We start from the raw sequence: 23,281 nt of genomic DNA, 5'->3' as shown, positions 1-23,281 counted from the left end.
AACATGGCCTAAAGATAAAGAAACGTTGATCACGTTAAGAAGAGGTTCTCCTACTACAGGTAGCAACTCTTTCTGTAATTTAGTTCGAATTGGGTCTAACACACATGTAGCTGGTTTAGACATATTTATAAGTTTATCTAGCTCTTCCTGTTCCTGTTTTCTTACTCTTCAGAGTGATTAGTCGTCTATTGATCTCTCATTGGTGTCTGTAACCGAGACGATCCTTTTTGTTATGTACTAATTAAATTCTATATTCTACTTTATCATTTGAACACAAAATTGCATTCATAAATCTAAACAACATCTTAAAATCAGTCAGACACGTAGCACTGATATTGACTAAATTACATGTGGTTTAGGGCTCTCATGGTTTTGTGCTTTGTGCCACATCAAGCAAATGAAGGAATTTTAGTGACACAAGCACTCTGTCAACCAACCCCAGAACTGTGTCATTTTTTTTTTACCACAGGCAAGATCCTTACACTGCAGAGATAACCAATATAACAATGTCTGCAGCCATTAAAATATTTAACAGCTCTTACATTTATTTTCTATTTTAAGATTCCTAACCAAATGGATTATGTCTAGCTCTAGCTCTTAGCCTGACTCTCCATTCATTAAGGTCTAGAGCTTGAAGCATTTTAATGAGCAGTTTATTTAAAGTTTATTTAAAGAGTATATATATATATATATATATATATATATATATATATATATATATATATATATATATATATATATATATATATATATATATATATATAAAGAGAGAGAGAAAGTATATACAGTGTTGATAGCACGTCTGCGCAGGATTGAATCCATATAAAATCCCAGTTTCAGTGCAGCTTCACAAGTCTCTACATGATCCCAGCCCAGTTTTATAGGTCCTCCAAACATAATGTCAAGATTGACACGATAAGGAAACATCTCGACTCGCTTAATGGAAACATGTAACATTACTGCAGAGCTGTTTGAAGGCAACATTCGTGGTTCATTACGATCTGTTTACGTAACTATAGTATATAGTTGCCATAGTATATATTCAATTCACCTTTATTTGTATAGCGCTTTAGCAATGTAGATTGTGTCAAAGCAGCTTCACATAGAAGATCATAGTAAATTGAAACAGTGTCAGTCCAGTTTTCAGTGTTTAAGTTCGATTCAGTGTGGTTTAATAATTACTATTGAGAGCCCAAACACTGAAGAGCAAATCCATCGATGCGCAGCTCTACAGATCCTGAACCATGCAAGCCAGTGGCGACAACGGCGAGAAAAAAACTTCACCAATTGGCAAAAGTGAAGAATTAATAAACCTCGAGAGAAACCAGGCTCAGTTGGGCACGACCATTTCTCCTATGGTCAAACGTCTTGTGCAGAGCTGCAGTCTAGGCTCTGGAGAAGCTAGACGTCAGCAAGACTCATCTGTCCCCGGAGTGTCACAGGAATCAGTCTCATGCTCTCCACTCCTCCATGACCACCACAGCAGCTGCTCAGGATACGGCCTGGTCCAGGATTATGGAAACCATGGGATCATCTCGTTGCTAGTTTTGGATCTAATCAGTGGTGCTGCAAAGTCTCTGAGGGCCTCAGGATGAGTATCTCCAGGTGGAAATAGAGAATAAAGAGAATATATGTTGCCAGAAACTACAGTGAATTGCTTAGGAAAAAAAGCACTTAGGTAAGGGTGACAGATAAGAAGTTTGTTGCAACGATCTTAATGAAATCCCTTACCTCAGGGATTTTTCCTCCTCAGCGACACCCTTAAGTTAAATTGCTGAAGGACTTTCATGCAAGCGGGCACAGGTGTCGATTGTAAATGACGTCACTTGCAGAGAAAGCACGGTTGCCTGAAAGTGCAAGTTCGAGAGTGCAAGCCTGAAAGTGCAAGTGCAAATCTTCAGCCAGACTCTATTAGGGGGAACATGCAAACTCCACACAAAAATGGCGACGTTCTTGCTGTGAGGTGACAATGATAACCACTGAGCCACCGTGCTGCCCTCTATGCTAATATTGATTCTTTAAAATATATGCACCCACACAGATATATATGCACTAGCTCTGAACTGAAATAATGGTGATGTTTGGCTTGTGAAACTAATGTTACTACTGAGAGTGACATCAAGCAGAGAAAGAGAGAGCCATTTGACAGAGCAACAGGTGCAAAAGAATAATTACACAGAACAGTAGGTACAGAAATGTTTTTACTCTGTACTAGTGAGCACTAGGGTTAAGGCTTGTTCAGAACAATATTTTGAGCAGTTAGTTAAAGTAATGTCACTGATAAAAACAACCCAGGCTCATTCTGAAAACGTACCTCTACAGACGTTTCTGGAGACTGCAAGTACGTCCCGACGGCACGTTTTTCTGCAGTTTTTTGAGATCTCAAATTTCCCTCATGAGTGCCATTCATGCCTGCTGTACTCGCATAAACCCACCAGAGGCCACTGTCAACTGACTTTTTGACAGACTTTTTGACTGACTGAGCGAACGATCGACTGACCCACCCTCCCTCTTCCCTAAACCCAACTAATTTTATCAATTCACCCGACCACCCGCTTCTCTAAACCCGTTCCAAAAGCAATCCAAAAAAATAAAAGCCCTCATCTGATTTTCTTTTACCACGTTGTCAGATTTTACCACATTCTCACCCTGCTATTTACTTGTTTTATTTTTTGGATTCTGTTTTTGTCTTACCTGCTTTCTGGAATTGCTCTTCACCGGACTTGAACCACGTCGTTGCGGTCAACCCCTCTCACACCGTCTCACCGCCCCGTAGCATTTGTTTAAAAAAAAATGAAATGCAGCCATACATACCTCTTGTTACGTAATTTGCGGCCGCCAGAAATGTCTGTAGGGCTACGTTTTCAGAATGAGCCCGTGTTGGATAAAAACATATAAAAGGAGAATATTGGTTAAAATGGGAATTATATACTTTCAGTCCTTACATACTTTCAGTTTTCATCCAAGTTCAAATTCGTTCATCCAAGCAGAATGGAGCATGTTGTGACTGCTTTTAGTTTTCAGCTGCCAAGCCATGGTGAGAGCAATCTAGTGTGGCAGAACACAGTAGCCCTGCAGCCTGACAAAAGAGCAGATGTGTGAAAAGCTGTCACGTTATGAGGAAGTCTGCAAGAGCCTGTTCATCTTAGAGTGGAGAAGTCAAGGAGAGCCAAAATATGTTGTACCTAATGGTCTACCACGTACTGGGACTGGTGCTGAAGACATGGTAGAGCAGATAATGTTTATCAAAGTGGAAACAGCATTTTTACCCTCTGCCTCCTAAAGCATTATGTATAGGGCCAGTGTAAGGATCCTATTGGAATTAATCCTTTATTTTTATTATTAGTGGTAGTAGTAGTAGTAGTATTTCTGTCCTAAAGAAAATCACATTTTTGAGAGTCTAAACATGCTCACAAACTCACAACAGTTTGCACACATACTGGCTATGTTTCACATACACATACAAAAATCAAAAAAGCAAATCTGAAGGACACAAGATATACTGATCTAACCCAACAAACACATTTACATTGTAGCGATGTCTGTACAACGTTGCATTTTTGTTGCACTTACGTGCTCGCTACATTGTCACAACGCAGAAATGTAAGATGTGAGAAGGCTGTAGAAACGTTGTCGTGTGACATTCAGCAACCGTGAGACGACGTTCTTACTACATGTATTAATGTTTTTCCTGGCAGTTTATCAATACTGCCTAGAATACAGGATAAGCGGTAATAATTTTCCAGTTTTGCTTAATATTAAATATTGTTCATTCATTTTTACTTTGTAATATAGGCCTAACTCTCTATATAAGTTATATATAAACTTTTATGTGTAAAAATGCCACACCACAAATGTATATAATCAGACTTTTTTATTATATTTCACATTTAATACATACAGTACACATCTAATAATAAGCAAACAGTATAAAATGTTTAGATTATAATAAATAATACACTATATATAATTAAACTGAAAGGGTAGGCAAAATTAAAATGTCAATCAAGAAAGTAAAGTAAACAAACAACAAAAGTAAACAAGAAAGCAAATTAAATGCAGACACTACATTGAAGCTCTGGACTGGAGAATACTGCAGACCGGGGAGCGCTGCCGAAAACCTGGTGTAGTTGTTGGTGCGGAGGAAGCAGTCAGACAGAAATCCAACAGAGAATTCAGTTCAGAGATGGATCCACACAGGCAGTGAAAAAGAGACACAACAGCTTGACACAACAGAACTACACAAATGACTTATTTAGCAAGAAGAAATAAAGCCATACTCACGTCTCCTCGGTCGTTGTTGAATGAGACGCTGAATGGTCTGTTGAAATTTGAACTGATTCACTGATGTCGAGTAAATGTTGTACAGTGATCATCCATGCCGCCAAAGAACATAGAATCACCAAGAAGCGACAGTCTAGTGCGATTTGGGAAGCAGCCACTAGAGGGCGCGGCAGCCATTTTGGAATAAAAATTCCAATAAAACAACAGCATATTATAAGTCTGTAAAATAAACTATTAAAAGTGCTGGGGATTGTGATCGTAAGTGTTGTATTGTCGTCTTTCAGGTTGTATCTCAGCTTTAATGTGCTTTTTAAACAAATAAATAAAAAACAAAGCAGCTGCTTGCTATCGCGACAGCAATAAGATCCAATGAACAGCCGACCGCTTTCACTCCAAAATGGCGGAATCCGGGGCTGTTGCTGGGCGCTGCTGTTGCAATGGAACGTTCTATTGAGTGTCGCCTCTTGGTCATCCTAAGCTCTTTGATGCCGCCTAAGCACAAACTAAAGCAACTGTCGTTTAAATGGCAACATTATGACACCGTTGTGACAACCTTCAGAAACAACATAGATCCTCAACCTTTTTACAAGGTTGGTACAAAGTTGTAGGAAGGTCGCTACGTTGAGGCAATGTTGTGTGTTTGTTGGGAAGTTGTGCGCTCTATTAAAAGGGTTGCAACGAGTGTTACAGTAGTCAAGGATGTGCAGTATTTATTATACATATTTCAAATGTGTTATTTGAAAACAAAATAGAATTTTGTCATTTGTGTTTGACAGTGTTAATGAAATGGTTTTGTATTTTGTATCAACATACTTCAATATTTTGTATTTTCGTAGTTTGAAAATACTATTAAATACATTGTACGGTCTACATAATGATGTTATAATAATGAGAGCACTGATTGGTGTGTATTCAGTAGTTTGCCCAGACTTGTTATGATCAGAACAGGATTCATATGGTAGAAGATGGTTATGGCTGGGAGAATTGATGGACTCAAAACTAGCATTTCCATCACATATTAATTACAAAACAAAATATAACAAAGACAAAAGTATCCATCTGGACTTCCTCCATGGGACCCAACACTTGTTAAACATTTGCCCCAATGGGCTCGTTCCTCTCCTGTGGCTTTTTACCCTGCTCACCCTCATCAATGCGATCAAGTCGTCCAATCACAGAGCTTGCAACGTCGTTGTGACATGTAGTTACATTTTTTGAGAGGTGCATGTCAGGATCAGCGTTAGCCATGTCGAAGGGTATGCAACTGTGCTGGACAATCTGCATGCACTTGACTCAGAAGTATATATCAGCCTAGGGTTACAATTGTGACTCTCCAAGCATTTGGTTGTGCCAATTTTGGTGGATTGCTTTATTTACTTATTTTATACATTTATTGTTAAAAATATCTTTAGTAAGTAATTTTTCATGTAAATATACCCTTTTGCAGAGTCAGTGTTGGGGTAACACGTTATAATTAACGTGCGTTATGTAATAATATTGCTTTTTCAAAGTAACAAGTAAAGTAACGCATTACTTAAAAAATTAAGTAATATTATTTGAGTTACTTTTAAAAATATATAATGTGAGTTTTTACCTTGCTTAATTGTCTTTTACAAAATATATTGTGGAATAAAAATTTTCTTAGTCAAGTTGAATCACACACTCAACGGGAGAGCAGGCTGCGAGGGAACAGCCAGTCGGCTCGCATTCATCATCATCAGGTCAGTTTTTTCAAAACAGATGAGTCAGTTTACTGTTCTAGTAACAGAATAACTCAGGATATTGGTATATTTCGAGTCAGAGGGTGTTTACAGTTGGTTAGTACTGAAGATACAAACCTTTTCACGACAACTCAATTTAACTGCTTCAACCGGTTCACTTAGGAGATCCGGGTAAAAACAAATGATTCACTCGCAAATCTCCCATCATCACTACAGACAGTCAGAAACAGAAACAATGGTAGGCCAGAGACTTACATTTTTGCAATGGATTCTTGTTATTTTTAACTCGTTAAGTGTAGATTATATGCAAATAAAAATCTTAACAACTGCAAGAAACATGAAAAAAAAACTGTCTGCACTCCACCTAAACAACAAATGATTGACATCAGTTCACGTTCTCCAGGTAAAACAATAAATTCCACTAAACTAAAAAAAAAAAAATGGAATTGATTTTATTGTTGAGGAGATGCAGGCACTGTCTACTGTAGAAGCGACTACAATTGAAGTCAGAATTATTAGCCCCCTGTTTATTTTTTTGCCAATTTCTGTTTAACGGAGAGATTTTATCAACACATTTCTAAACATAAACATAACTCATTTCTAATAACGGATTTATTTTATCTTCGTCATGATAATATTTTACTAGATATATTTCAAGACACTTCTTAATGTGACATTTAAAGGCTTAACTAGGTTAATTAGGTTAACTAGGCAGGTTAGGGTAATTAGGCAAGTTATTGTATAACAATGGTTTGTTCTGACTATCGAAAAAATATATAGCTTAAAGGGGCTAACAAATTAGATTTTCGCCAGAAGAAAAAATATTTTCAGACATACTATGAAAATTTCTTTGCTCTGCTAAACATAATTTGGAAAATATTTAAAAAGAAAAAAAATTAAAAGGGTGCTAATAATTCTGACTTCAACTGCACTTTTTTGTCATAATCATTGGGAAATGATTTACACATTTGTGAAGGCCACGTGAAGCAGTTTATTCAGTGTTTAAAGCGATGTATGTTGGGGATTTTTTAAATCCATCTCAAACATTTTAAATCAGTTTTTGTCTTAATATAAATTATTTCATGTTAGTACTCCTAAGGCTCGTACACACCGGGACGCTTTTCGTTTGCGTTTATCGTCAGCATTTTACGAGACGTTTTTGCGGATTCAAACCCAAGCGATTTTCAATGGCGTCGAGTAGAAGAGTATGCAGAATCACGTTGACGTTAGAATCAATTGACGTTAGATGGCGCTACACAACTTTAAGCTTCTGAAACCGGCTTGTAACACAGAAGAGTAAGACAAAGTTGACACGCTTGTTGTTATGGATGGTTCAAGCAGCAGCTCCAGCTCTAGCGATGAAGAAATCATTATTGTTCACCAGTGCAAGAAGCAGCTCCACATTCATATCGCCTCTCGGCATCTTCTTCAGTGTGTGCTCACATTGACAGTTTGGCTGAGCATTTTTATTTTTTAAATGACACTTTTGCGCCTGGAGTTTTTCGCATTGGTGTGCACGATCACATTAGTGCCCTTTATTTAGTCACGAGGCATTAAACGCTGACGGAAAACATGAGCAAACATGTCTTGGTGTGCACGGGCCTTTAGGCTTTATTGCAATCTTTATCTCAATGGACATTGAATTTACTTAACTAATAACACAAAACATACAAAAGTAGCACGTTACTTTACATGCTTTCATTAATCAGTATATACAACATGTATAGCTATGGGCTCAGAAAGATCTCAAAAAATAAATTTTAAAGGAAAATGAAGATGTAGGTTATATAGGTGGTTGTTAAATACAGCACTTCTCTATCAAAAAGGTGTAAAACACCTGCAAGTTCTGAAAGAGATCAAACCTCAGCCAGGTAAGGAAAAGTAATGCAAAAGTAATATAACGCATTGTTTTGCATAAAAAGTAAACTAAGTTACGGAATTGGTTACTTTTTGGGGGAATAACTCAATATTGTAATGCACTATTTTTAAAATACTTTCCCCAACAATGTGCAGAAATATATTTATGATTAAAGCTGCTTTTATTTCCCTTTTTTCACCTTTTTTAATATTTCCTAATTCAGTGGTTCTCAAAGTGGGGGTCGCAGGACAATGAATAGGCGTCGCTTGGTGATTTTCAAAAATCTAATTCCTTTTATTAAACTATTAGAACTACCATATTTTATCCATAACCCACTGAAGAAAAAAATAGGAGTTAATAGTTATAGCAGTTAATTAAAACAGTAGTTAATTTTATACGACTCCTCGGGTGATTACAGAGCAGCATATTGATTTTATGACACCAGTTTAAACTTTCTAACACATTTATGACACTCATGTATATAAAAAAATACAGGCCACAGCTAAACATGGAGGATGGTCTCCAAGTGGCATTCTTCAAAATTAAATGATGAATAGACTTCGGCCTATTGGTATGTGTGCACCGGTGTTTAAGGTTTATATATATACAAAGGATATTGAGGGTCGTGAGTCACTGGCATTGTATTTTTGGGAGTCGCTGGTTGAAAAGTTTGGGAACCCCTGTCATAATTGACAAATTGTACTGTTTTACTTCTAACAACCTATTCTAGCCCAGATAGCATACGAATGTGGGCCACTTTAGGCAGTTATGCGGCACTGGTGGTCTTCCTTCGGCCCAGACAAAATGAATGTGAGCCTGAAGTGACCCACCTGTACAATAGCAAAAGGGGGCCAAAGATTCCAATTCATATATGGGCCATTAAAGGCACTTATACAAAATATAATCTGACAGTGAGGCTAATGTGGCCCATGTGGAAAATGGTAAATTTGGCCCAATTGAGAGAGGACAAATGTGGCCCACAGTTGGCAAAATTTGGCATTGTCATTTAAGGGTAATCTGGGTCTAAACCCAAAATGGCTCACATGTGTAGGTGCAAATGTGGCCCAGTTATCTTAGGACATATGTGGGCCATTGCCATTTTTGTCAAATATTCGGCACAGTAAGCTCTGGCTAATGTGGCTGTGAGCCTAAAGTGGCCCAGAGAAAATATGGCAAATGTGGCCCAGTTATCTTGGGACATATGTTGGCCATTGCCATTTTTGTCAAATATTAGGCACAGTAAGCTCTGGCTAATTTAGCTGTGAGCCTATAGTGGCCCAGAGAAGATTTGACAAATGTGGCCCAGTTATCTTAAAAATATGTGGGCCACTTTTGGCAAATATGTAGCATAGTAAGCTTTGGCTAATGTGGCTGTGAGTCTAAAGTGGCCCGGAGAAGATATGGCAAATGAGGCCCAAATCTGGCAAACAGGAGTGAACCGCCCAAGTGCCATCATTCCATCATTGCGGCATGTGGGCCAGAATTAAGAATCTGGTGTGGGCCAGATCTGGGCCAAAAAAAGCAAACTGTGGCCCAGAATAGTGTCAGTTTTGGTTTATTTGGTTGAATTCTGCCTGAGATGTGATATTGCTATGGCTTAATTGTGGCCCAGATCTAGCAAACAGGAGCGGACTGCCCAAGTGCCATCATTCTATGCGGTATATGGGCCGGATGTAAGTGTCTGTTGTGGGCCGGATTTAAGCCACATGAATTTTGCTAGCCGGGAAGAGAGTAAGCCATAGTGTATTTCATTAATTCAAAAAATCACACTGACCTCTGAAACAACATGCATTGTAATGTATTGGACCTCTGTCTAATCTTGACTAAAATGTAATTAAAAACTCCTGCAATAGAGCCAACGGTAAATAAACCAACTCTTTTGAGACATGAAACAGCACAAAAATGTGCTATTCTGTTGGATTTAACCTCCCATAAGACCATTTGGAAACTAAGAAATATCTGTAGTCTACAAAACTAAAGTTGTAAAGCCTTGCAGGCATGAGGATATGTTTTTTATACACCTTTTGTGCTGTAGTGGACAAAAAGATGATTGCAGTTTTCAGTTATATTCTGGATATGATAGAAATGCATGGACACATTCTGCTAACTTTTTCAAGCTCAAAGTTTATTTCACTTCAGTAGGACAGTTTATTTGTATAACTATACACAGGCACATTGCTTTTTTAAAAATACAACTAAAAGCTCACTGGTATAATTTAAGACCTTCACCGGCACTTGAAATTTTATGCATTAACCCATGCCTTGATTTTTGTTGTACATGCAACAACTAATGAGTCCCAGGGGAATCACAGAATTGATTTCTACATAGGCCACTTTTTAGCGAGTATGGTGTAAACACAAGTGAGGAACTTCTTGTTTCATTTTCTCTGAAGCTCTATGACTGCCACTGCCACAGAAATAAAATCACCAGCCACTTTATTGGGTACAACCTACTAGTACTGGTACCTTCAGAATTGCCTTAATCATCATGGCATAGATTCAACAAGGTACTGGAAATATGCCTCAGAGATTTAGGTCCATATTGATATGATAGCATCATGCAGTTGCTGCAGATTTGTCTGCTGAACATCTGCGAATCTCCAGTTCCACCACATCCCAAAGGTGTTCTATTGGATTGAGATCTGGTGACTGAGGAGGCCATTTGAGTACAGTGAACTCATTGTTATGTTTAAGAAACCAGTCTGAGATGATTTGGACCTTATGACATGGTGCGTTAATCTGCTGGAGGTAGCCATCAGAAGATGGGTACACTGTGGTCAAAAAGGGATTGACATGGTCAGCAACAATACTCAAGTAGGCTGTGGCTTTGACACAATGCTCAGTTGGTACAAATGGGCCCGAAACGTGCCCAGAAAATATCCCCCCCACACCATTACACCACCACCACCAGCCAGAACCATTGATTCAAGGCCGGATGGATCCATGCTTTCATGTTGTTTATGCCGAATTCTGACAAAGTTCGTCTTCTTAACGCACCCATGTCCCAGTCTGACCAGCTCTGCAACAATGGGGGTGAGTTCACCCAGGAATTCACCATGGTGAAAGAGCAGTCAAGTGTGATGGAGAAAGTCATCTAAAGATGGGCTCTCAAAACCACTCTTCCCACCAACTCATCCACTTCGGCTGCTCCTCACAGACAGTGCTCATCTGCGGCTCCAAAATCTGCTCTGCCGCCCTATCCATTCCACCAGCTAAGCGGCAGCATTGAGTACCCCGAAGATGATCACCACCCTCGCCTCAGGTCACTGATAAGTCTGGTAAACAGACCGAAGCATCCCTGAGATGGGCCATTCTGAGAAAAAGACATTTCCTAGGCGGGGGCCAACCGTTACCAAATTTTTAAAAAGAGCAATTTCTCCTTTCTCCGGGTGTGCCCACCCGAACACTGCCATCTTGGGACACTATGCCTCAAGCTCGCAGGATCGGTGCTCTTCGCCACAGGCTCTGAAAGTGCCAGAGCACGGGCTCCTTTCTCTCCTTCACAAGCAGCCATTCAGAATGCTTACGCAGAAGCACATGCCCCGGTGCATCTGATTGATTTGGATTGATTTGGAGTGATAGACCTGAAGTATGCGTACGTTCATGTCTCCATTCTTCCACGCCACTGGCAGTTTCTGCGGTTTGCGTTCGAGGTTCGAGAATGGCAATACGAAGTCCTCCCTTTCGTGTTCTCCCTGTCTCTGCACCAGGTGGCTATCACTTCACTGTGTCACTGCACCCTCAGTCCTTGGACAGACACTGCGTTTCTACAGGCTTGTGTGCCTCTAGAACAAGTGTTCAGGCATATCGTTGTTCTGACGGATGCTTCTAGTATGCTGGAGCTGGTTGCAGTGTATCTCACGCTGTGCCATTTTTTAACGATGCTAGAGGGGAAACAGGTGGTGGTCAGGATGGACAGCATGGCGATGGTGTCCCGCTGCATGTCTCAGCTTGCTCGCTGCCTGCTCATCTGGAGTCATACACGGCGAAATTCGCTGCGTGCCATTCTTATCCCCGGCAAGCTCAACTGTGCAGCTGATGTGCTCTCACGGCAGTTTCCATGTCTGGGAGAATGGTGGCTCCACCTTGGACTCTCCAGCTGTTATGGATGCACTTTGGGCGCACTGGCTAACACAGCTGGCCCCGGGGCATGCGCATTTTCTCCAGTGAGCCTACGTGCACAGATATTGTGTAATGTCAGGGAGGACGAGGAGCATGATTTGTGTTTTTGCAACACAGCACAATTATTGGAGCGTTTGACAATACCAATTCTCTATTGCTAGTGTAGGATCAATAATGCTTCTGTCACCTCTGGACGTGTAGTAGAAATAAATAAAGAGAGGATCTAAATTGAGCCAAAAAAAGGGATTATTTAAACAAAAAAAAATCAACAAACAGAGAAACATACAGACATCATGGGTGACAAAACTAATGACAACAAGGGCTAAGACAAGAGGGCAAATATACTGATTGTTCAGGATAACGAACATACTAGAAAACAAGGGGGTGGAAACAATGAAAAACCAAGGCAACTAAGGATGATTAAGAAACACAGCGAAGCTAGTGTGACGGGCAGTGGTAGACTTAGGCATGGGCAATATGGGCAATTGCCTGAAGTGGCATCTTGCTAGGGGCGGCACAGGGAGACGGTGCAAATTAAAGAAAAACCAAAAACGTGTCCCAGTAAAAAGCAAATGTACCTCAGTATGCTTTGAGATGTGATTTATTTTATTCAAGTGTATTAATCCCAAGAGTGGTAGGCTAATCCCAGAATAAAGAGGTTAGGGGCCATTCATATTTGGCATCTGTTGTAAGCGCAAGTTTGTTTTTCTCTGTGTGCAACAAAAACAACACTGGTGAAAGCAAACTGACACATGCGCACAGAGAACCATTCCCGCGCGCCTCACACATGGTGCTCCTGATCCCAGTGTGAATCCCAGTTGTTTAAATGCACGCCGATAAAATACGCACAGCGAGTTTTGCTAGTTGACCAGTCAGGGAAGTAATACTACATTAATTCTCGGACTTGAGTCGAGTCTAAGGTGAACAGATAATTCTATAAAACATATATATTTTTGTATTTTATAGAATTCATGCGAAAGATTTTTGAAGTGATCTTAGCATATCACTCCAGTTTTGTCTTTACATTGTTTTCCAGTCACATTTAGGATTGATTTCTGTTATTTATTTGAATTAATAGTTGTATAAAAACAACAACAACATCCACTGTTATAATAATAATAGTAAAAATTTTATTTATAATAAATAGAAATATTTTTTAATAATTCCAGTTCTGGTTTTGTCCATATTTTACCCAAATTTGGGGTAAAACTACAAACTTTTTTTAGAATGTACATGTTTAATGGTCCCCTTTAATATTAACTAGATGTTAACTTACATGGGGGGGGGGGGGGGTTGTATGGGGTGGTTTGCCTAGGGTGCTATTCAAGCTACAACTGCCACTAGTGACAAGCATGACATCAGTAAACAAAAGGAAGCAGAAACACAAGAGGCTGGGTCAGGAAGCGCTGGCAAGTCAGACAACCTCAGTGGGTCAGGTGGCTCAGGGTTGGGAGGCACTGGTGTATCCGACAACTGTGAGGTCACACGGTTCTGGCGGCAGTAGAAAGTCACATGGCTCTGGTGGCACTGGGGAGTCACATGGCTCTAGCCATTCATGGGAGTCAGGTGGATCTGGCATGAATCTGGCAGGAGAATTTTGCACCTGCTATTAGGGGGATACAGGAAGACTTGGTGCCTGCCATTCAGGAGGATCTGGCACCCACTATTTGGGGGATTAAGTAGGATTCAGGAGGATTTGAGCGCTGCCATTTGGGGGATTCAGGCGGGTCTGGCACCTGCCATTTGGAGAATTCAGAAAGCTTTGGCGGTGGTAACCGATCACAAAACTTAGGCGGCGGTAAATAAATTGTGGGCATTTTATGATCATGAGCTCACTAAGCACAGCAAAAGCAACATGTGGAATGTCGGCGAGAATGCAAGATAGATTGACCAGACTGATAGAGCACGCTCAGGAAGCCATAGACCAACACACGGGTGGCTCAAGCATGGTTTTCCAGTCCCTTTCTATCCCGGCTCCTTGTGGGTCCTATTGTCTGTTGCCCCCCACCCCCACCCCCCTCCAAAAACTATATCACAGTTGATTTCTCCATGTCATCAACAGTGAAAGAGCAAAGAGCGCTAAATGGGTCGACTTTCGCTGCTGGATCCATGGTGGGGTCATTAGATCTGTCATGTCTGGACGTGTAATAGAAATGAACAGGGATAGCATCTGAATGCAGCCAAAATAGAGGGTTTATTTAGGAAAAACTAATCCATGAACAGAGAAACACGCAGACATTACAGGGGTGACTTAAAACTAATGACAACATGGGCATAGAGACAAGAGGGCATAGACAGTGGAATATTGAACAAACTAGATAACAGGGGGGTGGAGAAAATGAAAAACCAAGACAAATAATAATGATGATTAATTAACACAGGAGAGCAAACGTGACGAGGTGCAGTATTAATAAACAAAACTAAGCAGAAACAAGCAGGACTTCAATATGCACCTTGTGAATGCCGTTGGTCCTTAAGACTATACATACCATTATTCATTCATTTACTTTTCGACTTAGTCTCAGCAGAATGAACCGCCAACTTATCCAGCACATGTTTTACACAGCGGATACCTGTCCAGCTGCAACCCATCACTAGGAAACACACTAAAATCACACACATATACTACGGCTAAGAACACATTGAGCCCTAGGGCTATAACAATTCCAAGGGCTCCTCTTTTATTTGTTTACCTCACAAAATGTTTACCTTACAAAAAAACTTTAAAGTTCAAACAGTCTGCAAAAATTAGCAAAACAAAAAAAAAACATTTGCATTACTTCCTAAATTAGTGCTTTATAATAAATGCTTTGAATCGGGGTTTACCTTTAAAAAGTTTGATTAGAGCTTTAGCTGACCATAAATCCCTAATGATATGATATCTTTAAAATCCATGCTTCTAATATCCAAAATATTGTGGTCTTCTGAGTTACAGAAGGCTAGCATCCTTTCATCCGTGACACCGCCAACTTTCACTTCGCGGCACTTCTGTTTTCACTTTTGAGTTGAGGGCGGCGTGATCGTCATTTGCCTAGTTCTCCAGTTCCGCTTGCTCCGGCCCTGACTGTAAAGCATAACCGAGTGTATTTACTTGAGATAGATATACTGTTCTCCACAACGTCGGATATTTTGATAACTGCTTGTGTAGGCTATTTGATTTGTTTGCACACTGTCTCGATTATATTGTGTGATGAAAGAATTGTGCAGGTGCACGCTGTTTTTTTGAGTCCAGCTGTAACTGTCGCGCGGCAGAGACTGCGCTTCAGTTATGAGTACATTCAGTAAGATTCCGCCTATCCCGGCTTCTGTTACTACATGTACTACAAGTGTATAAATTATGACGACTGTTTGTATTAAATTCTATGACGAGCTTGGTTAGCCTACCTTTGACTGGATGGTTTCTGGTGGTAGTGCCGAAGTAAGGGAACGTCCTGGGAAAATTGGGACATCTGATCACCCAAATAAGGTACGGCATCACAGCCTGGTTTGGCAACTTGTCTGTGCAGTTGAGATCTAAATTAGTTCGTTTGATTCACACTGCCTGGAAAATTATTAGTGTATCAAAGCAGATGTCACTGCAGGATATGCATGAACAGGACTCATTAAGATGTGCTAAACAAATAGTTCGTGACGCATCACGTTCTACACAAGGAATATGAGTTGTTACCATTGGGGAAAATATTCAGAGTACCTTGCTGTAGACTAAACAGATATAAGAATTCTTTTTATACTATGAGCATTAAGCTATTAAATAATAGTGGTGGCTTAGATTGAGAGTATCTGATTGCTTATTTATGTGTATATGGAGAGAGGCATGTAACTTTTATTGAAATACTGTTTTTTGTATGTTGTATTGTTATTGTTCATGTATGTGATGACTGCAGCTGAGGGCAAGAGTCCAAGACAAATTTCCCTAACTGGGACAATAAAGTTTTACCTTACCGTACTCCTATGGGTGACTAAAACAATTATCTGATTGGGCTACAGCCACTCTGAGCCCAGTTTAGCACTGGCGTCACTGTTTTTGAACAGCAGCGAACCGAATAGAATACTTCATATTATCGACGAGGTAAAACATAACGCAAAGAGGTGTTTCCAGCGTCATAGCCATACTTGTCAACCCTCCCGTTTTCCCGGGATTCTCCCGTATTTTACAGTTCTATCCCGCTATCATCCCGTAAAGTTATTTTCCTGTATTTCTCCCATGTTTTCAGTCTTTCTCTGAAGGGTGGCAAATAAACATTAAAGAGCCGAGCCTCCCTATTCGCAAACCATACCGCCGGACCACCAGGGGCCGGCCCTTGCTCTTAAATGTAAGTCTGTTCTGTGCTTTCGCTTTGTTTGAGAGGGGTCTGGCTGCAGACTCGGTGCAGTGCAATCTGAGCTGCATGCAATGCTTTTTAATGGGCTCACCTAACTCCACCCCTAACCCTACCCCTCACAGTGACGTCACTCGCTCCATTTGAGCTCGATCCATCATGCTACCCACTGCGCCACCAGTCACACACACCATTATGTGATATATTATAGCTGAAAATTTGTGGTCCTATGGTAAACATTGCATTTGAAGTTACCACATATGTGTTCAACAGTTAAAAAAAAATCGTATTAGGTTTAATTGTATTTTTGAATTAAATTTTTTGGTGCTGGTCTGCGTGTGTACTGTTGTGTTTCACATTAGAAGATGATAATTTTACACTCCAGATAAGCTCCTCAAATATCAGTTGCTAAATGTGGACATAACTTCACAATTACCTTTTAAATTATTTTTAATTATAACTATGTTGACCCGACATTCTGTGTAAACATTCATATAGTAGACAAATGGGGTTGATCAATGAATCACTGTGAATCATTTTTGACATCCTGACTTTCATTTGCATAATTAAATTCAAATGAGTTGAAGTTGCATAATTAAAAATCTGACATGGATCAGGGATGTGAAATAGTGCAGATCAATGCAGTGAAGAATAACACACATAGTTAATCAGTGACTGGCCTTTGAAAACAGCCTTGTATTTTTGTCTTTACTCTAAAAGGAGAATAATTTTTTTCATTGACTGCAAAAAAAATGATAATCAAAAAAAAAACATTTTTTTCTTATTTAAATTATCAATAAATAATTAGAGTATGCATCTTCTACTCAGAATCACTTACATTGTTAGATGTCAGTTAATTTGAAGTAATGACACTTTTCAGACAAATAAGATTTGTTTTGAAAAACTGTTGTTTTCTGTATACCTGCTAACAACTGAATTGAATTTAGTTTTATTACAGTGTTGATGTATACAGTTGAAGTCAGAATTATTAGCCCCCCTTCAATTTTTATTTTTTATTTTTAAATATTTCCCAAATGATGTTTAACAGACCAAGGAAATTTTCACAGTATGTATGATAATATTTTTTTTCTGTAGAAAGTCTTATTTGTTTTATTTTGGCTAGAATAAAAGCAGTTTTAAAATTTTAAACACCTTTTTAAGGTCAAATTTATTAGCCCCTTTAAGCAATTTTTTTTGATAGTCTACAGAACAAACCATTGTTATACAATAACTTGCCTAATAACCCTAACCTGCCTAGTTAACCTAATTAACCTAGTTAGGCCTTTAAATGTCACCTTAAGCTGTATAGAAGTGTTTAGAAAAATATCTAGTCAAATATTATTTACTGTCATCATGGCAAAGATAAAATAAATCAATTATTAGAAATGAGTTAATAAAACTATTATGTTTAGAAATGCGTTGAAGAAATCTCTCCGTTAGGGAAAAAAAAATTGGGAAAAAAAATAAACAGGGGGGCTAATAATTCTGACCTCAACTGTATATAATATAATATAATATAATATAATATAATATAATATAATATAATATAATATAATATAATATAATATAATATAATATAATAATATTTTGGCACGAGGAAAATGGCGACATGGTCTGAATTTCAAAATGGTGGGTGAGATTAAGCCTTGTAGCTGGTCTAGTGTTTTTTCACCCCTGGTGGGGCAGGTGATGTGTTTGGCATTGCGTTGAGGTCGGCGCTAATAAAGTCCCCTGCCACAGTAAGTGCAGTGTCCATGTCTGCATGACGTGACAAATAAGTGGTGCTGATTATGATCGATGTATGTCTGTGTGTCTATAAAGGACCACATTTGATGGTCAGTAATTCCAGTTTGGGTGTTCAGGAGCATATAAGAGAAACGATGCTCACGCTGTTCCACCAGCTGCTGTTCACCATGAACCACACACTTCCTCCCTTTGACTTCCCTGAGTCCTGTGATCTGTCTATGCAGTGGACAGAGAAGAACTCTGCTGACTGTATGGTGTGGTTCGGCACTGCTGGGTTCAGCCATATCTCAGTGTGCACGGGTTCTCAGCCTGTTCCTGATGCCGACTTGTTTTCCCCTAGGCCGCCGATTTGCGTCACATCTTTGCTTTCCCTCAGGATCTCACTCAGTTAATAGTAATAAGCTCTACAAATCAGAAGATCTCACTATCCTTCGAATTTGTCCAGACAATAAAATGCTTCAAGATTTGCATAATTCATTTCAACAATTTTTGTTAATTACTGCCACAGTGAAATTCTGTGACTGGTGCCCCATTTAAAAGGAGTTATTTATTTGACACTCACACTCATGTCAAGTGAAGAGTGACTAAAATCTCAACATTAATACTATTATTAATGTTAATATTAGAGACAAATCAAAGAAATTATCACTACATTATATGGTACACCGTGTGAGGCTAAATTAACAATATATTAATATGAATACCAATACTGATGTTAATATTTGTAATAAATTCAAAATAACATTAATATGAATACCAATACTGATGTTAATATTTGTAATAAATTCAAAATAACATTAATATGAATACCAATACTGATGTTATTATTTGTAATAAATTCAAAATAAAACTCAAATCTCATCTTAACATGAAGCATGAATTGATAGTGGCAGTGGGGCTCGGAACCCTTTCCTATCTCCAATGGGACAAAAAGATTGGAAAATGCAGTGCTATGGTCTTCATTTTCTTGAGCTCCACCCAAGTAGGGTTGTTGCTAGATCGAATATGGTTATGGAATATGGCCAGAAGTTAACGAGAATTCTTTATATTATTTATTAAATTTCCTATTTATTGTTTTTTATTAACGTCTACCCCCCACCCCAACCTTAAACCCAACCATCACAGTAAGGTAAAAACAGTAGCTGTACCGAGTATCATTTATGCTATCTATTAAATTACCCAATAAATTGTATTTTTTAACGCCTACCCCCACCTCAACCCTAAACCCAACCGTCACAGTCCTGTAAAAATATGAATTATTGTTATACAGTGTCATAAAAAACGCTGCTATATTGATGTGCATATCGCACTTCCAGCCGGCTGCGTATCCGAACTGGACTTTACCCAAGTATAGGGCCTTTTTGGGCCTCTTTGATAGGCATAGGACTAGGCATCATGCTACAATAATGAGATATCTTACTGAGGATTCTGTCATCTGAGCTTAGTTAGGGGGTATACAAGTTCAAGTTCCCATTTGAAAGGGACTATCTCAAGGTTCACATGTTACAATGGTTTCCTGAGAAAGGGAACGGGACACTGCATCTTATTGCTTGTGCTCTTTCCTCAAGCACTAAAAGTAAAAAAGTGTTCTAGAGGTACCCTTTTACTATGGCAGTGACTTTGGTGACCAATGTCAAGTTCACTGAGATGTTTTGGTGTTTTGGTGCCAGAGGCACTGACATAAAATTAAGCTACAATAAAGCTATTATAGAATTAACGTTTCATAAAATGGTTGTCTGTGTTGAAAATCAGAAGGTCTGTATTGATTACACTACAAATACAGAGTTTTTCCAGATTTTCTGTTGCTGTATTCTCTTTTGAGATTTGAAGTCAATTTAGCCCCTGCCTACAACAATCTGGGTACTTTGCTATTCAGTGGAAAGAACTTCAGCTGAAAGTTTATTTATTAAATTTATGCAACAAATAACCATTACTACTCAATGATATTATTGCTAAAACCCAGTAATATAGACTAATATAGATAAGAGTGAATCTGGACAGCAACACGCCTAAAACTGTTTTCTTTAGTCTGGTATCCCTAATTTAGAGCATTATTATATCATATCGTTCATTGGCATAGGCAGCAATTTTTCCATTGGTGAAATACACTTTTAATAAGTGAAGTTTATCTATAAACTAATTTCAAGAGGTTCACATGCTTATGATTGCTTGTGGCCGGTCCCACATTATCCAATTTATGATTCACCAATCAGACGACTCCTAAGCCACTAAAAATACCCTAAGTTTCATAAAACAGCCATCTTCGTTTTGAAGAATCCCCTCTTCCACCTCTTCTCCTCCTCCTTTACTAGATGGGTGGCATGGTGGCCCAGTGGTTAGCACTGTTGCCTCACAGCAAGAACGTCACGGGTTCTAGTCCTTACCAAGCCAGCCAACGTTTCTGTGCGGAGTTTCCCAGGTTTCCTTCCACCATCCAAAAACATGCAACTTAAGTTACTTAACTAATCCAAATCGGCACCATAGACTAGGCATGAAAAGATATTCAAAGATGTTGACAGCAGAAGTCAGTGATTCATTTGAATTATTGAGCCTGACATATTTACTGCTCCACAATATTATCTTTCAAAAATGAAAATACATTGTTTTCAAAGGGGGAAAAAGTTTTTGTTTTTTACCCAGACATTAAAAAAAAGAACTTATTTTAGAGCAGTAATCAAAATACCATGAAACCGGAATATTTTTATCCAAGGTTATAATACCGTCAGAGTCTTATACCGGCCCATGCTTACCATAGACATGCTCATAGTAAGTAGTTATCTCTTAAGAGCAATCACTATCTGTTCATTATCTACTACAGCAGGGGAGTTCTCGAGATCTACCTGAGCTCAAACTCCCCTCTCGCCTTGCAAACATGAGGGAGTCCCTGGCTCGAGGATCTAATGAGCTCAGGGCTCTCTCCCGGGAGAGCATGCCAAACAAGCTTTATAATCAATCATCAGCTGACTGTGAACTCTTGAATATGTAAATGTGCTCTCTCTATCTCCAGGTGGTCCATCTCGCTGGTCATCTCCGCCTTGCGAGTGTTGCTGCAAGAGTCACAAAGGTGAAGCTGAGGGTGAAGGTGAGAGTGGAACCTCATTCAACGAGCTCTCCACTTCAAGCTCCGAGAGTCATTCTGAGGCCAGCTCTCCACAAGGTACCGTCATCTGTGGCCCGGTGAGCCGGCAGACACATGTGCAAACATTAGATAGGCCTCCCAAGAAAGGTCCTGTTCAACATCTCCTGCAGCAGCAACAGTCCGAGCATCGCCGTAAGAGCGACCTACTTCGAACACTCACAGCAAGTTCCCGGGACACTAGCACCTGCAAGAAACGGCCAGCAAAGGAAAAGTTGACTGTGGAAGAGGAGCTGGAGAAGTGCATCCAGGACTTTCGCAAGATCAAGATTCCTGAGCACTTCCCAGAGCGCAAGTATATGTGGCAGGCTGACCTCCTACGCAAATACCGTCTCTGAGGGATGGCAGTAGCATTTTTCAAATGTAAAGTGCAAGTTACAATAATGTACGTGTTCACTACCACTACTATTGCTAGTCTACTCACACTACTACTGCCTTTTGTCAGTGTTGGCCGATATACCAAGTGACCATTTCGTCTTCTAGAAAACCAATTGTTTACTTGTAAACACTTGCATTTTTGAAGAGTTCACGAGTGGCACATTACTACTTGTGTTGTTGGTTTTGCTCCCTTGCTGAGCTACACAAATTTATGTTCAAGTGTGTGTTTGTTACAACTGAATTCTTGACCTCAGTATGTTAGCGCTACAGTGACTGATTTGAGGTGCTCCAGAGGTTGAAAGATGAATGTGAATTCACCTCATCAATTATGCATGTGGTCCCAACTGTGCCCTTTCTAAGAATAGTCACTGCCTGGATGGATATTAGAGCTGGCTTCAATTTCAACACTCAAACAAGCACAGACCATAGAGCCAAGTGTGTTTTTGCTTTTTTGGATTATTTTTGTCCCATTTTCATACCTCAGTCAAGCTACCATCATTGGCTTGCAGACCCTTCCACATACAGTTAAGATATAAATGAGTTGTGGGTAGAAACTAAATACCATCACAAGGCAACCAAATGGCGTATATAGATTTAAACATGATATTACAACTGGAAGTGAGACTGTGATTGCTCTTGAGTTCAAAGGTGAACTATACAATGGGGGAAAATATTTTGAGGAAATATTCAGTGTTATGGTTAGATTCTGAAAAGGCAATCACACACTGTACAAAACACATGTTTAGGAATGTTGTTTTTGTTTTTAGTTATATAAAATTATAAATTATCTAAAAGTTTCTTTTGAGTTAAGTTAAAATAGTTCACCAAAATTTTCTCAGGATATATTTACAGAATATTTCAAAATATATGTGTACATAGAGTGCATCCGGGAAGTATTCATATCGCTTCTCGTTTTCCACATTTATTTATGTTACAGCTTTATTCTAAAATGAATTAAATTAACTGATTTCCTCAAAATTCTGCACACAATACCCCATAATGACAATGTGAAAAACGTTTTTTTATTGTTGCAAACTTATTAAAAAATAAAAAACCTGTAAAATCACATGTACATCAGTATTCACAGCCTTTGCTCAATACTTTGTTGATGCACCTTTGGCAGCAATTACAGCCTCAAATCTTTTTGAATATGATGCCACAACTTGGCACACCTGTCTTTGGGAATTTTTGGCCATTCCTCTTTGTAGTACCTCTCAAGCTCAATCAGGTTGAATGGGAAGCAAAGGTGTACAGCCATTTTCAGATCTCTCCAGAGATGTTCAATAGGATTTAGGTCTGGGCTCTGGCTGGGCCACTCAAGGACATTCACCAAGTCATTGTGAAGCCACTCCATTTATATTTTGGTGGTGTGCTTTGGGTCATTGTCATGCTGGAAGATGAGCCATCACCCCAGTCTGAGGTCAAGAACACTCTGAAGCAGCTTTTCATTCAGGATGTCTCTGTACATTGCTGCATTCATCTTTCCCACTATCCTGACTAGTCGTCCAGTTCCTGCTGCTGAAAAACGTCCCCACAGCATGATGCTGCCTCCACCATGCTTCACTGTAGGGATGGTATTAGCCTAGTGATAAGCGGTGCCTGGTTTTCTCCAAACCTAACGCCTGACATTCACTCCAAAAAGTTTAATTTTTGTCTCATCAGACCAGAGAATTTTGTTTCAGATGCCTTTTGGCAAATTCCAGGTGGGGAGTGGCGT

The 23,281-nt window shown here is 39.3% G+C and overlaps 1 protein-coding gene across 1 annotated transcript in view; it reads left to right on the top strand.

Moving 5' to 3' along the window:
- kctd16b (potassium channel tetramerization domain containing 16b) overlaps positions 1–22,242 on the top strand; it is a 33,651-nt gene extending 11,409 nt beyond the window's left edge. The window contains exon 2 of the mRNA XM_056446606.1: positions 21,058–22,242. Within this exon, the coding sequence (XP_056302581.1) occupies positions 21,058–21,524 (467 nt within the window). The 3' untranslated portion in view covers positions 21,525–22,242. The remainder of the gene's footprint in view (positions 1–21,057) is intronic.
- Positions 22,243–23,281: the final 1,039 nt, after the last annotated feature.

Source organism: Danio aesculapii, chromosome 21 (genome assembly GCF_903798145.1).
Source record: "Danio aesculapii chromosome 21, fDanAes4.1, whole genome shotgun sequence".
Classification (NCBI taxonomy): domain Eukaryota; kingdom Metazoa; phylum Chordata; class Actinopteri; order Cypriniformes; family Danionidae; genus Danio; species Danio aesculapii.
This window is presented reverse-complemented; position numbering and strand designations above follow the sequence as displayed.